The sequence below is a fragment of the Centroberyx affinis genome, unplaced genomic scaffold (genome assembly GCF_046629955.1).
Source record: "Centroberyx affinis isolate AG114_WGS23_722 - 3 ecotype Tasmania unplaced genomic scaffold, CSIRO-AGI_Caff_v1 ptg000024l_1, whole genome shotgun sequence".
NCBI classification, from domain to species: Eukaryota; Metazoa; Chordata; class Actinopteri; order Beryciformes; family Berycidae; genus Centroberyx; species Centroberyx affinis.
Window position 1 is genome coordinate 454163 of NW_027278738.1, and position 15838 is coordinate 470000.

Genomic DNA, 15838 nt, shown 5'->3' on the forward strand with positions numbered 1-15838 from the left:
AATCAGAAACAAACACATGATAATAGCTTTGTGCTTGCAGAGGTGTGTGTGTGTGTGTGTGTATATATATATATATGTGTGTGTGTGTGTGTGTGCGTGTGCGCGCTGGCAGGGAAAGGTTGAAGGGGGGTAATCCAGAGGTGACTAAACACTGTCACGCCAATAAGAGCTGATTTGAATGTGAAAGGAGTTGTGTTGTGCTATGGGACCAGAGGGTGAAGTGGCTTCCATTTGAATATTTCACTCATTAGTGGGGCGGGATCTGCAGACCTGAACTGAAAGACAAACAGATGGAAATGACAGACTGATAGAATTCAATAGTTTGGGCAGAGAGACAGGCGGACAGAGATATATAGACATAGAAATAGACAGGCAGATGTAAAAGATTTCATGAACTGGCTGTAGGCCGAATCACTATGCTGTTTAGGAGAAAGTTTTATATTTCGCTTTTAAGTTTCAATGCTTTGAGCATTGAAGATTTCCTGCCAGTGAACATACATACCTGACCTCACCAGGATTTTTGTGCATATAGGGTCAATCTATGGCGTCTCAGTTAGGGGGGATGAGACCCTCTTCTCTATTGCAGCCCCACTTTTATGGTCTAAGCTGATAAGACGGGAGGTTTTTTACATAAAAATCTTGCCTGGAGCAGCTTTAAAGACATACAGCAGATATCAGTGCAGACAGAGAGAGAAGGAACAGAATGACAGAAAAGCAGCGATTTACCAAAAACTAGGCGCAAAAACAGACAGAACAAAGAGAGAGACTCAGGAAGCGGAAAGAGACGGCGGGCGGCTGGAGGCCTGTCAGTTGATGTGCTTTGTTCCGGGGTCAGAAACCTCCTCATGCTTATTGACTTATTCATCCCTTCTCTTCCACAGGGACTCACAGTCTAGTTAGACATGGACACAAAGGCAACCCAACACAGACACGTGGCTGTGGGTGTAAGTGTGTGTGTGTGTGTGTGTGTGTGTGTGTGTGTGTGTGTGTGTGTGTGTGTGTGTGTGTGTGTGTGTGTGTGTGTGTGTGTGTGTGTGTGTGTGTGTGTGTGTGTGTGTGTGTCCTTGTATCCGTCAGGCTGAGGTCATACGCCAAAAATAAGAGAGCTGAATGACGACATCAGAAGCGTGACTTCATCAGGTTGTCACACTGTCATATAACAGAAAAGGCGAGTGTCACTTACCAGAAAGATACTTGGCATTCCCAAGACTGAATGTGGGGAAACTGAATATACGATGAAATCACATCTGCTGTTTGGACGGTGACACATCCAGCAGCAGTGGCAAAGACTACAGCTACAGGAAATGTGGAATAAAAACACAATGTGACTTTTGTGTCAGTTTCTCCAAACACACAAGAGCCATCCAGAGAAGTGTCATAGTTACCATAACATAGTGCTATTCCAAAAAGCTGTGAATCAGTTTTGGGAGAAAGATGTTTCGCTGAAGTTCATCATCCGGTTTTTCTAAAATGTGGAGGATGCAGTCTGTAAATGTGCAACTTAAATGATCCACTATCCATTAAAAAAATACCTCAATTAGTTTGAATTCCGTGCCGCTTTTAATCATTTTGTGAATATTGCATTTTGCATTCTTTGTTTACAGTTTATCAAAACTTGAATCCAAAGAAAAACTTGCAAAAGCACAATATCTCCACTGTAAAAAAGTGGAAAATTCATAATGGAAACAATGCTGTAGACACTGCAGCCTCCACACAGACACACATGACCTTATTTCAAACCTGTGCTAACTTAAACAGCTTACACAAGGAGTTATTATAGGACTATTTCCAGAGTTCTAAGTCTCTATAGTATAAAGTGAAATAAACAAATAAACCCTCAAAAAAACTACCTAACAGATGCATTGAGGCAAAATCTCATACTCTCATATATTCAAACACATGTACTCACACATACACACACACACACACTCTCACACAATCTCCTCCTCTTCACACACACAGACATATCTAACTCAGTGGTGCTTTATTAAAATGACAGCTCTATTACATATTCATGAGGTCTGATGTGGAGGACATCAGGAGTGAGATCTACAGACTGACACACACACACACACACACACAAGCGCACGTACACACACACACACACACAGATGAAATCAGCTATAGGCTGCTTACCCCACCTCTTTGCCCCACACTGTAGCATAGTCAGCACTCTAGTGTGTGTGTGTGTGTGTGTGTGTGTGCTTATACGTGTACAGAGTAGTAAATGTAGTCAATGTGAGGTATGTCATGAATAATGAATTTAGGTGAATTTAGGTCACATGGCCAACTGGGAGGGACAGACTGGGAATAGCTTTTTCTTTCTTCCTTTTAGTGTGTGTGTGTGTGTGTTTGCGTGGGCTTACGTGTGCACTGGGGGGGAAGTATCCTCCTCCGTCTCCCTTCCCCTCCTTCTGCCTTGCCTTCCCTTAATCTCTCCATCCACACTTCCCATTCTTTCCTCCAGATCGGAATCTATCAATGAACTAATTTCTCGCTCTGTCAGGCACCATCCCTCCACCTCCACCCCCCCACCCCCACCCCCCGCCTCAGGCCTCCCAATAGACCATCCCACCTGCCCCCGCCCCCCCCTCTCCCCTCAGGCCTCCCGGCGGACCGTCCCACCTGCCCGCCCTCTAAAGCCCCTCAGGTTCGATGGGACGGCCGGGGAGCCTGAAAGAGGCGGTGGGGCGACGAAGAATAGGAAATTGGTACAGTATGTTCAATGTTAACCGGTACAGAACGGAAACATGGCTGCCTGCGGAGCTTAAGCCAGCACCACGCCACTTTCTGTATTTACTGTGTAGAAATGCATGGTTATATCTGGTAAAAAAAACAAAAGATACATGTTTGTTTTGAGTTTGTTCCAACAGCGAACGTGCTTTAAGCTGTACAGTCAGTGTAAATAATTAAAAATATGAATGTTATATATTGGCGACTGCTGACACAATGCTCCAGCATGCAGTGTTAATAGGATTTAAAAACTCATCTCACCTATCGCTCATCTCCAAATCCTAAATGGACTTTTATGGCTCCCTGTCTGATTTAATTTAAGCGAGCCATAATGCGTCAAATTCCCAGAACGGAGACGACAGAGCGCTCGACACCGCTGCTCACACTGCGCGTTGAATTTCATCGTACACAACGGATTACAAACAAGAATTTTCAATGAGCGCAGGTCAAGTATCTTTAAGCTGCCAAACTAAATAAAAACACACGGTCACACACTCCTAAAGAAGAGCAGTTCCGCCACAATGCAGCATCAAATTAAGACTTTATTCATTAATGAGTACAGGCCCTCCCCCCTCTTCTTAACTCAGCGGCGCAGTAGGAGGCCCATGAATATTTAAATTACAGGAAGTCCAGATGAATACCCTCCTCTTTCTTTACAACCACAATCCAGAATCAGAGCAAATACTGTCACACTGTCTGAGCAATGAATGGAGAAGGAGCGTGAAACAAAGCCGAAGGCAAATATGAGCTAACGCCTCAGCCTGCTTCTCTGGTCAGCAGGGAAAAAACTCCTAACCAATGTTTCTCACACAGCATCTATTCTCTTTATGTCTGTTACAGTGTCTCTCTGCCATCATTACATCTGGGGGAACCCCCATCGCAGGTCGTTATCTTTCCCCCGTTAAGACCCCCCCTCCATACACACACACACACACACACACATACACCCTATGTCCCGCTGTTCTGTTTGGCTCATTTATTTTGTAAATAAGCCTGGCAGGTAACAGCAGCACCCAGGGCCAGGGGCAGGTGTGTGTCTGTGTGTGTGTGTGAGTGTTTGTGTGTGTCTGTGTGTGCACACGCATGCACGTGTGTAAGTGAGCATGACGTGTGTGTGAGATGTGTGCAGATGTGTGTGTGAGTCAGGGGTCATAATTGACAACAACAGCAGACTAGATGGGTGGGGATCTGACAACAATAGAGACTGAAATGGGGGTTGTGTGTGTTTCCTGTCGGTGTGCCCTGTGCCTGTGTGTGTGTGTGTGTACGCGAGAGAGAGAAATAGAGAGAGAGGGAGAAAGAAAAATAGACATATGCGCTGGGGACAGGTTGCGTAATTATTAGATGTAGGAGGGGGTCTACATTAGCCAGCTGTCACTCCTCACCCCCCACACAGTGTGTGTGTGTGTGTGTGTGTGTGTGTTTTAAGAGAAGGCCCTCAGAGGGGGCTTGGCAGAAGAGTTAGGACGGTTACACTCAGAGATTGATAAGTTATGACAACTCCAGTAACCTCCTCTGCCCTTGTTGTCTGTTCTCGTTTCAAGGACTTCAGGTCATCAGCATGGTGTCAGCATGGTCCGACCGCTTCGAACATACTGTACTGTCACGTCTGGCAGGCATTTTGCATCTCTAATTTTCATATGCATTTGTATAGTTGTTTCAGCACATTTGTTACAGCACACTAATTGACTGAAAATGTTGCATGAAAATCCAAAAAGAGTAAAGGAAAGGGAACGCTGCTTTGGCTTAGAGAATGTAGAAATATGGAAAAACGGGCTACTTTCATGCATTTTTGCTTAGATTATAAATGCGCCCAAATGTGTTTTTAACCTTGCAAGATGTATTAACCAAACAAACTAAGCCTTTTTAAAATATTTTCAGAAGAGGGAGTCACCTTGGATTCACTTGTTTTGTTTCATGAAAATGTTCCCATAGATGGAGCCAGGACCTAGTTTCAAGGGGTTTTGAAGTGCCAGTTACACTTATTTTTAGCCTGACCGTGAGTTTTTGAAAGCGCACAATGGGTTTTAAAAGGGTTTTTACGAGCCCACGGATCAACCCACAGAGGAGCGTGTAATCCCTCACTTCAAGTCGAAACATGAAACTGGGAGTCGGGAGGTTTGGGTCTGGTGTGGCGGCGATATGCTGCAGGAACAAAGGCGGCGGGGCTGATCCATCTCTGTCGGGTTTCACCCCGACACTCATGCTGTCATGGGGTCAGTGTTCAGTCAGCAGGCAAGGACAAAAGAGAAGATGTTTAAATGAATGGAAATGCAGTCGATAGGCGATGTGTCAGACACACACACACACACACACACACACACACACACACACACATGGTCTCTCTTTGTAATGTCATTAGTAGAGAAGATGCTTCCTGCTGCTTTGATCTGATCTTCTGTCTTTATCGGGATGACCTAATCCCTAAATCTGTCACACACACACACGCGTACACGCACACACATACACACACATGCGCGGGCGAACACACACACACACACACACACATCGGAGTCCACTGTGGCTGTCAATTATATCAGAATGATCTTTGGATTGTCCTTCCAAACTGCATTTACGTTTTAAAATGAATTTCCAACACTGCGCGCACACACACACACACACACACACACACACACACACACACGCACACCCTGGAGTTAGTGGTGAATTTTTCATTTATAATTCCAATATTATTCACTGTAATCTCTTTCCTGGAGTAGATTAATATTTGTCTTGTTCTGCAATGATTGATGTTTGGTTAAATTAATGATCTCTTTGCTTTCTTTTCTTCTTCCTGCCCTTCCTTTACCCCCCCCCCTTTACCCCCCCTCCCCTCCTCCCTCATCTCTCCTTTGTTCTCGGGGTCAATCTCTGTCCCTCCTCTTTGCTCTCTCTCTCTCTCATCCTCACCCGGGTTTCTTTTATCCTGGTTTTATCCCCCCCCCCCCCCCCCCTTCTTTCCTTCTCTCTTTCTGTCTCTTCTCCACAGTGGGAGCGAGCAGCCGGAGAAGGGATTTGCGGACCTGAGAGGGCGAGTGCAGCCTGAATTGGAGGCTCCGTTTGGACCTGCGATAAAACACACACTGACTGAGTTAAACCAGACACACACTCGCTCACACCGTCTGTTTTTCCTCACTCTCCAGAGGCTCTGAGAGGTCCCCGGTGTGTGTGTGTGTGTGTGTGTCTCTCTGCCTGAGGGTGTGTGTGTGTGTGTGTTTGTGTGTGTTGATGAGTGTGTGGGTGTCTCGCGTTGCTTTTGATGGGACATTGAGAGATGTGTGTGTCACAGCGTCGGTGGACGGGCTATAGGGGGCCGTGCTCCCCTGCCCTCCTCCTCCTCCTCCTCTTCCTCCTCCCCCTCTCCTTCCTCTCCTCCACTCCTCCATTCGCTCAGGGAGCCATCCATATCCCAGAAAACTGTGAGTACCTCCACTGTAAACACCTTCATGTAAACACTGTACATGTGGATACATTCACACTTTGATCGGAGATGAAACCTTTGTCGGGATAAAGACTTAGAAAAAGGCCTCAAACTCTTTCTATGATGCTTTTACTCTTTGCCTAACACAGAGATGCTCATGCACACATCAGTAAATACACACACACACACACACACACACACACACACACATATACATCTTCATACATGTATGGATAGCACCATAAATGTGTGGACATTTCATTGATTTATAGTTCTTACTCGACCCCTAACCCTAAATTTAACCCTATAAACCCTAAAATTAACCCTTATAAACCCTATAAATTATAAACCCTATATTTAACCCACTAATTCTATATTGATACTCTATGGGGAAGATGGAAGATACCGGCTTCCTGCTTGAAAATACCTTTCATCTCAGCTTTCAGGTCCTAACTTCTACTGGAAAATATTGCTCAGCTCAAGTTTCAGATTAAAATCTCACAAAAATTTTCTGCGAACTCCGATTTCTACGACTTCCTGAATTTGTGTATCATGGACAAGGAAATACCTGCAGTCAAGCGTAGGGAATCAAATTCATTTCAACTAAAATGCACAAAGTGAACAATTTTCGTCACCAAAGTAACTTTGTGGCTGGATTTTCTTGTGTCTGGTTAACATTGCAATGTTTAGTTTGCTGTAAAACATGAACTCAAGTGTATCACTCACTCAAGTGCATGAGTATTTAGTGTGAAAAACAGATCAGCAGCAACCAAAGTGCAAAGAAATCTTTAGTCAGGAAACTACAATCGTGGAGATTTGACAACTTGAAATGAATTAGAAATACATGAACACTTTGTTGCTGTGAGTTGTCTTTCCCCCAATTATTCCCATATGACATGAGGTGTGGGTAGGTTACTTTGCTGTTATTTTGTTGAAATGTTCTTAAAGGAATAGTTCACCCAAAAATGAAAAATCAGTCATTACTCACCCCCATGCCAGTAGAAAATGGGGTAAAGTTTCTTAGTCCATAAAACAGTCCCGGAGATCCCTGGAAGAAGTACAATGCAGCTTTCTCCAAAACAACTGCAGTTGCCGGAAACCTGTCTTCAGACCATGCTTCAGACTTAAATAACCACAAAATGGCTCCATGCAGCTCTCCCACGATAATCCAAGTCTGTTGAAGCCAGCAAATCCCAAATTGACTTGAAAATAATTACTTTGTATTTAATGGTCAAATTCAATAAGTCAGCACCCATTTTAATGTTTGATGTCATAATAATAATGAAAAATGACATAAATTGTGCCATTTTTAACACAGACACTGCACGTATTACACTGTGCAGAATACATAGGCTACAGAATGAGACTAAAGTGGACATCAATGATTGATGATGATGATGATCAACATTACTATGGGTGCTCACTTATTGAATTTGACCATTAAATACAAAGTAAGAACAGTATTTTTACCTATTTTCCAATCTCACGCTTTTATTTTGAAGGCTAGATGGCCAAGTCAATTTGGGATCTGGCTTCACTTGGATTATCTTGGGAGAGCTGCATGGAGCCATTTAGTGGTTATTTAGTCTGAAGCATGGTCTAAAGGCAGGTCGGCAACTGCAGGGGCCTGTTTTATGGACTAAGAACCTTTACCCGATTTTCTACCAGCATGGAGGTGAGTAGATAATGAATTTTCAATTTTGGGTGAACTATTCCTTTAAGTTGAAGTAAAATTACTGGAGAAACATCAACTTAACTAAAAGTAAAAAGTAGCTTATTTACTGAATTACTTTAAAAACAGACAGAGTTACATTGCATGTTTCCCATGAAATGCTAAAAGGATGAGAAGACAGAGCCCAAACCAGATTTTTTTTAAATTGCTGTGTGATACAAATATGGGAAGTTAATGATCTATGATGAAAACAAAATCGAAAACACCCATCTCCACTGTTGAATAATGTTATATTACATTGAGCTTTCTTTTGCTATTAGCTATCCAACTAGCTAGCAAGGCCAGTGAACTAGCTGGACAACAACGGGGCAAAAAAACCAATAACACTGTAGCTGGATGACCGGCTTTTTGGCTAATGTTATCTAAGCCACTACACACACATAAATACACTTTCACATATCTACACAATCAGGTTAGAACTGGCCTCCTGCCCCAGAGGTTAAGTTCAAAGGTCAGCAGGCTGAGTCATGATGGTCCCAGAGGAGAGGAAGAGGGGAGGAGAGGAGGGCAGGAGAGAGGGAAGGAGGAGGGATCAGATTCAGCTTGACCTTCAGTGAACGACCTTCTCTTCTGGGTGTGGCACAGAGAGAGAGAGAGAGAGAGAGTAGGGAGAGAGTAAAGGAGGTAAAGAGAGGGATGAGAGGGATGGAAAGCAGGTGTTGAGAAGAAAGAGATAGAGGTGGATGCAGGAAGAGAGGGAAGGATAGAGAAAGGCAGAGGAGATGAGGAGAGAGATGGAGAGAGATGGAGAAAGAGGGAGGGGGGGGGGGAGAAAGCAAGGGACGAGTGGAAAGAAGGAGAGAGACAGAGATGTAAATTGATCTGGGACGCCAGTTTGTCTGAGTCAGAAATGGAGAGGAAGGCGAATCCTCCAGACGTCTTAGTCTTTATAATGTCAACATGTTTTCTAATCAAATAAACAAACGAATGTGCTCCTCCTCTGAAAAACAGCAAGTGAAATCTGTGTTTCTCCTCCGACGTCGGCATCGGCAGGTTAAAAATATTGTGTGTGTGTGTGTGTGTGTGTGTGAGTTTACAGCATATTTAAACGTCTGCCCTTGTCTTAAGTGTTTCCTTTCTGCTCTCCTTTCCTTGCTCTCTCGTGGACAAACAGATAAAGTGCATAACAGTAAGTGACTTTCCTTGCAGCAATTACCAAGAGGCGTGTGTGTGTGTGTGTGTGTGTGTGTGTGTGATCCCTCTTGACCGCTTACGTCAGTGACACTGTGTTCCCTACAAACATGTTATCTATGATGGACGCCTTCAGTCCAGTCTGTCTTATTGTTACTGCTGTATCTGTGACCGCCCTCCATCCTCCGCCCCTCCATCCCTCCAGCAATCATGCCACAGCACACGCACACACACACACACACACACAAACACACACACACACACACACACACACACACAGAGTGAAGACAAGAAGGGCAAACAGCGTTCACCAACACTTTTCACTGTTTGCTTTAGTCTGCTTGTGCCAGATGGGTGAGATTGGTCACAGCATTTGAAATTCAATTTACGTCTCTGTCCCTGACACCTTACCTGACAACATCTGGCTTTTGCTGATGTGTTAAACCCCACCCATCTGGCACACCATGCAAGTTAAAACAAATTGTCATTTAGACTTTTTCCAACGGGGGTTTAAAAGTTTTGTAGAATTTCCTTAACCCATAGAGGAGCATGTAACCCTTCAACTGAAGTAGAAGAAATGAAAATCAACAAGACTGGGAGGTTTCTACATGACAACAGCGAAAGGAGTATTTGCACTGCTATTTGACCTAGGTCTGGCTGGATGTAATGCATGTAGCAGTGAAGTGTGTGTACCACAGACCGGAGAGCAGCTGTAATTCCCCAATCATTTATCACACTTTCAACAAGCTCACTTGTTGTCATTCACTCATTTCCCTCAGCCAGGCACTTAGAGCAGGATGTGGAAATGGTCCATTATATGTGATTAATTTGCTATGCAGGTTTGACTATAATCATTAAATACGATTTTGAAATTAAACATTTGATGTGCAACAGCCCCAAGAGATAGAATCAAACACACGTCTAGACCTGGCCATACAAATAACAAGGTCCCACTCTTTAAAATAAACTGTTGTATTGCTGTCCTTACTCCCAGTTATTGACAAGAGTGCTTTAATATATGCCTAGTGAGTTAAACTACATACAAAGTTTCATTTTATTAGTAGTATAGATAGATACATGATGGGAGACTGGCTACCTCTACTTTGTTCACATTTGTTCATCAGACAGTAATTGTTGTTAATTTAGTAGCCTACTGTTTCCCATAGCCTGTGTAGGCTGTTTTGTTACAGTTTGGTGTGTGTGTGTGTGTGTGTTCAGTGTCACAGCCTCCAGTGCTGACAGAGATGCCGACATCATACACTGCCTTTTCTCGAGAAGAAATCAGTCTGACCTGCAAGGCCACCGGCAACCCGACACCCATGTACGTACACTGGCTAGACTTCTGTGTCGTTTCCACAGCAAGGTGTGTGTGTGTGTGTGTGTGTGTGTGTGTGTGTGTGTGTGTGTGTGTGTGTGTGTGTGTGTGTGTGTGTGTGTGTGTGCGTGTGCGTGTGCGTGTGCGTGTGCGTGTGCGTGTGCGTGTGCGTGTGCGTGCGCGTGCAGTATGTGATAGAGAGAGTGGATAAACACAATGGACAAACAAGATGTGTGTGCGTCTGGCAGTTCGGCCACTTCCTTCCTCTGGTCTTTCTGTTGGCATGGCGATAAATGTTCTTCTAATAAAATCACCACAATAACAAAATCAATTCTGTCCCGCTCCATTTCTCTCTTTTTCCTTGCTCTCTCTCTCACCCTCCCTCTCTTTCTCCCTCACTTCCCTTGACCCCGCCCCCCCCCCCCCCCCCCCTCATCATTAAGAAATCTAATCAAAATATGATAACAGTGGATACTGCACAACAGCAATCCATATATACTCATATGTGTTCTGATAATGTTGGAATATACACAATGTAATCTTAATAATCATAGATTTTATTTATTTTATTACTTTATTTTCATGAATGCTAAGGTATTCAGCCAATAATTTCTCTGATTAATGTTTAATAGCACTTTAGTTTATTCTGAATTTTAATTTCATTTTCCCTATGTAGCATCTTTTAAAGTGGAGGTCAATGCACTTTGCTTTGGCTCTTAAAGGATAAGGCTGGTGTTTTTTAATGCATTGCTTACTGTCAACAAATCCTATGAAAATAACAAAATCAGCAATGATTTTGTTTTGCCAACAAGTCTCGTCCATGTATCCGGTACCCAATGCAGCCATGTCCCAGCAGCCTTAGAACTCCATCGTATTAATAAAAACGGTTAAAAACACGTCAAAGAGCCATGCCGTTGCTCTGGGCAACATATTTCATCATCACGATGCACCGGGCTGACCGACTTTTTCCTCAACTTAATAAGCCGGCTGTAAACACTTTGCGATCTCAGGAAAGTAGTTCCGTAGCACCAAAAATAGTCCCCGGCATAATGAAGAATTTGTTCCCATTTTAATTTGATTCGATAACAACTACAACAGCCTGACTTTTCGTGGTAACAGTTAGCGATTTTTAAAATTGAAACTATGTCTTTGTGAGCTGTATTTCAAGGTTTTTAGCTTACAATTGGAGCCAGTGACTTCCGGGTTGACGGCTAAAAACGGTATGTGGGAAGTCAGAAAGTAACGGGAGTAGAGCAAACGCATTGTTGATTTTGTTATTTTCATAGGATTTGTTGACGGTAAGCGATGCATTAAAAAACACCGGCCTTATTCTTTAATGACCATTTGTCCTTGGATTGGTGTTGACACATCGTGATGGGATCTCTCTCTCTTGCTCTCTCTCTCTCTCTCTTTTCTCCCCATCTCCCACTCCCCACTCACTCATTGCCAAAACATCTGAATACAACTGAATAAAAATAATCGCTCTCTCGCTCTCTCGCTCTCTCTCTCTCTCTTTCTCTCTCTCTCTCTGTAGTTTCCGCTGGGTGAAGGATGGAGAGCCGTTCGGTCCGGAGCGTGTGTCCGGCTCTTTGCGAGCTGAGGGGGAGGAGCCTCTCAGCTATTACCAAGGCTCCTACCGCTGCTACGCCTCCAACACGCTGGGGACCGCCATGACACACACCATAAAGCTCATCACCGAGCGTGAGTCACACACACACACACACACAGTCATAGATACACACACTCACACATACAGTAGCATTTACACACAGACGCACACTCACAGTCACATGCATACCCATACAAATATATGCACATAGACACTTAGACAGTCACATTCAAACACACTCAGTCATACACATGCACACACACGCTGCAGACACACCTACACACAGACACACACACACATACACACACGTACATGCGCATACATGCGCACTTACAGTATAGGCCTCCATACATTCATCATTCATACACATACAGTCACAGTCACACACATATATACAAATACAGTATATACCAAGCCATCTTCACACACGCTGATTCATACGTGTCACATGATTGTGGTGACAAAGCTTATGAAGGATGCACTTTGTACAGTGAGACACACACACACTTTCCCTCCTTCTCTCTCTCACACAAACACACACGCGCACACACACACACACACAGACAGGCTTTTATGACTCAGTGAGGTTGGCTGGGGCCACCTGTCCTGCTCTCTCATCTCTTGTTACCGTGGTAACCATTGCCTGGAGACAGAGCTGTGATGTCAGTCAGTCCTCCGGGTGCCTGGGGTTGCCAAGCGTAGAGCGTTGCTGGGAAGTCAGTGATTTACCTGACTCCACTTAGCCTGCAATGAACTGACTGGCTATAAACACAGACTAGTTAGAACAGACACTGTCAAAGTGACACCAGTTCAAAGGTTTCATATAGACTGTAGACAGTACATTGCTTTGTTTGCAAGTTATTGAAAGGAAGAAGTGCCAATGGTGACTAAGTGGTAATCCTCGAGATCCTGTTTCGTTTTTTTTATTTTGTCTCTATCTTCGGTGCTAAGTGGCCATTGCTGTGGTGTTTCTGCACTGCTCTTTCCGGAGATCACCTGTCAATCAAACAGTGTGTCCAGTACTGTGATGTCTCTCTCCTTGGATTTTCTGTTGATGCAGTTTGAGTTTCTGTAGGTGGCGCTCTTTTCCTTGTCTGTTCAGACATGGTGGCGATCACTGCTCAACTACCTAGTTCTTCTATTTATCCTAAACAAACCACTATTGCTGCTAGAAATGTAAAGCACATCACTTCCTGTGTGTGAGAGGATTTTTCCTGGGAAAACAAAATTAGAACAAAATTTAAATGTATTCAGGAACTGACTAAGGGGAAAAATCACTATTTTTTCAATCGGCGATAGAGAGGAGCAAAACAGACATTTTTTTATGTGAAAGTGTCGCATTTAAATAATTGGAGCCGAAGATGCATGGAAAAGTACACTTAATGCAGAATCTCATGATAATTTAGAATGAACTGAGTTTTGTGCCACTGATGCCAAAACTCTCCTTTCATTCCCCTGGTGATTATCAATAATTGTTGAACTGTCTGACAAAAGATTACTCTTTTCCCTTCCTCTCCAGTACCAGACCAAAGAGTTCCACCATCTCCCAATAACATCACTCCCTCCTTTCAATAGTGTTACAGCAACTGTGAAGCAATGGCAATAAATATTGTATGCAGTAAATGAAACCCTTCACCGCTCCATATAAACAGAAAGGATATAGAAAAATGCAGAGCAAGCTCTTGAGAAGGCAGCACTCTTTCACTGCAGCATCATGCTGTATCATCTACTGCCTTCCTGAGCAAGACTATTACTCAGAATGCTGTAAGTTAAACACAGAAAGTGTTAATAATTGGCACTGTTGTTGTTTTTGTTTTCTTCCCTTAGCACTTTTCTGCCTTTATTGAAACAGTAGGAAGGCTGAGAGGGAGATATAGTAGAGAAAACTCACCTGGTTTACTACAGTACATAGATATACTGCAGTAATCTTATACTATATAATGTATTCAGTTGAGTCACTTGTTTCTTTGTTTGTGTGTGTGTGTGTTTCAGCTCGACCGCACCCTCCAAGGCAGGAAAAAATACATAAGGAAGCTGAAGAGGGAGACAGCATGATTCTGCCCTGCGACCCTCCTAAAAGCTCGATCCCCACTGTCTTCCACTGGATGGACAAGAGTGAGTCTGTCTCTAGTTTGTATTTCTGTGTGTCTTCTGTTCAGTCTCTCAGTTGGACAGCCAGGCAGACAGACACTTACTCTGCCCATCTTTCTGTTGGTCTTCCAGTCTGTCTTTCTGTCTGCACATCGTTCTCCATAAATCATTGAATCTGAGTGTCTTTGTCTGTGTGTGAGGATTTGTTTGTGTCCATCATTCCAGCTGAGAGCCCCGTCAGACTGTTTTGCATCACTACGCTGCATTGCAGACCATTTCCACTCAAACTAATGAATGCAGCACTGAGAGCTGATGCTTTCCCCATTTTTTATTCCTCCTTTATCCTCCCCCCCCCCCCTCTCTCTCTCTCTCTGTTCAGCTGTCTCATCCTGATGAAATAGTGCCTTTTAAGTTGCCTGTCAGTTTTGTTTAATTCGCTCTTGCAAGTCAATACTGCAGTGCACTCAACAGGGTTTCCCTGCAACTTAGAGTCACTTAAAGAAAAATACTGTTTGACTGTTTGACTGCTGCATGTTTAAGAAATTACAAGGTTTCTTCATACCAGAAATGCATACCAAATGTTAAATCAATGAAGACGTTATTCATTTTCTCTTTGTATCCCACCTCCCTGTTTCTCTTCCCTCCTATACTTGTCCCATCCTTTTCCTTTTTTCCGACACTTTCCCTACCTCCTCCACATATCCTCACATCCTCTGCTTCCTCATCTACCTACCTCCTACCTTTTCTTTTTTTTCTGTCCTTGTTCTCCCTCCATCCCTCTGTCTCAGAGATGATACACATCAGGCAGAGTGAGAGAGTGATAATGGGTCTGGATGGGAACATGTACTTTGCCAACGTTCTCAAGAACGATAGCAGGAGTGACTACATCTGTCACGCCCAGTATTCAGACGCCAGGACTATTCTGCTCAAGGACGCCATCTCCCTCAAGGTCACACCCAGTGAGTACACACACACACACACACACACACACACACACACACACGCATATACAGTATATATGCCTCGCACACAGACATATGGAGCCAGTGCATACATGCTCATCTACAAACACACACAGGCACACACAAACACACACATACAGTTAATATTATATGTGGACATTATTTGACAATTTATGTATTTTAGTTTATATATATATATATATATATTTGTTTTCTTCTTCTTGCCTGATCTTCCCTGTTCTCTCTCTCTCTCTCTCTCTCTCTCTCTCTCTCTCTGTCTCTCTCTCCAGGTAATGATGTAGCCCGCCATAGAAAACCCCACTTTTTCCATCACCCTGGTCCCCATACCTCTGTGCTGACCCTCAAGGGCCACAGCCTGACCCTCGAGTGTATCCCCAAAGGCCTGTAAGGATCTGTGTGTGTGTGTGTGTGTGTGTGTGTGTGTGTGTGTCTGTGTGTGTTAACAAGCACATGAGCCTGTGTGTGTACATAGTACTCATGGTAACTGGCAATATTGTCTTCAACAGGGATTAGGATCAGGATTTACAAACTGGATGAAAGCGGGTGACACACTGAGATATAGAGGGAACAAAAGTAACATGACAAAATACTGTTGGCAAATTGGCCTATGTACATTGCCATAAAATGCCTGTATATCTCAGCCCTTATGGTTATGACTCAGACATCATGCTTTATCATCGTCAATAATGCAATTCTGCTTTACTGATGTGTAATACAGCGTGTGTTCATGCAGCCATTAAACCTGCGAGGCGTAACCTGATGTTGTATCTAAGTCACTGGCCCGTATGGTTATCATCTACAGGAAATAGACTATCAGTGCTCT

General features: G+C 43.6%; 1 protein-coding gene across 1 annotated transcript in view; it reads left to right on the forward strand.

Moving 5' to 3' along the window:
* The first annotated feature begins 6007 nt into the window (after positions 1-6007).
* The window catches only part of LOC139638091 (neural cell adhesion molecule L1.1-like), a 28725-nt gene continuing 18894 nt past the window's right edge, over positions 6008-15838 (forward strand). Inside the window, exons 1-7 of the mRNA XM_071512160.1 lie at positions 6008-6152; positions 9001-9015; positions 10236-10338; positions 11867-12033; positions 13934-14056; positions 14821-14991; positions 15285-15399. Of these exons, the coding sequence (XP_071368261.1) occupies positions 6008-6152; positions 9001-9015; positions 10236-10338; positions 11867-12033; positions 13934-14056; positions 14821-14991; positions 15285-15399 (839 nt within the window). The remainder of the gene's footprint in view (positions 6153-9000; positions 9016-10235; positions 10339-11866; positions 12034-13933; positions 14057-14820; positions 14992-15284; positions 15400-15838) is intronic.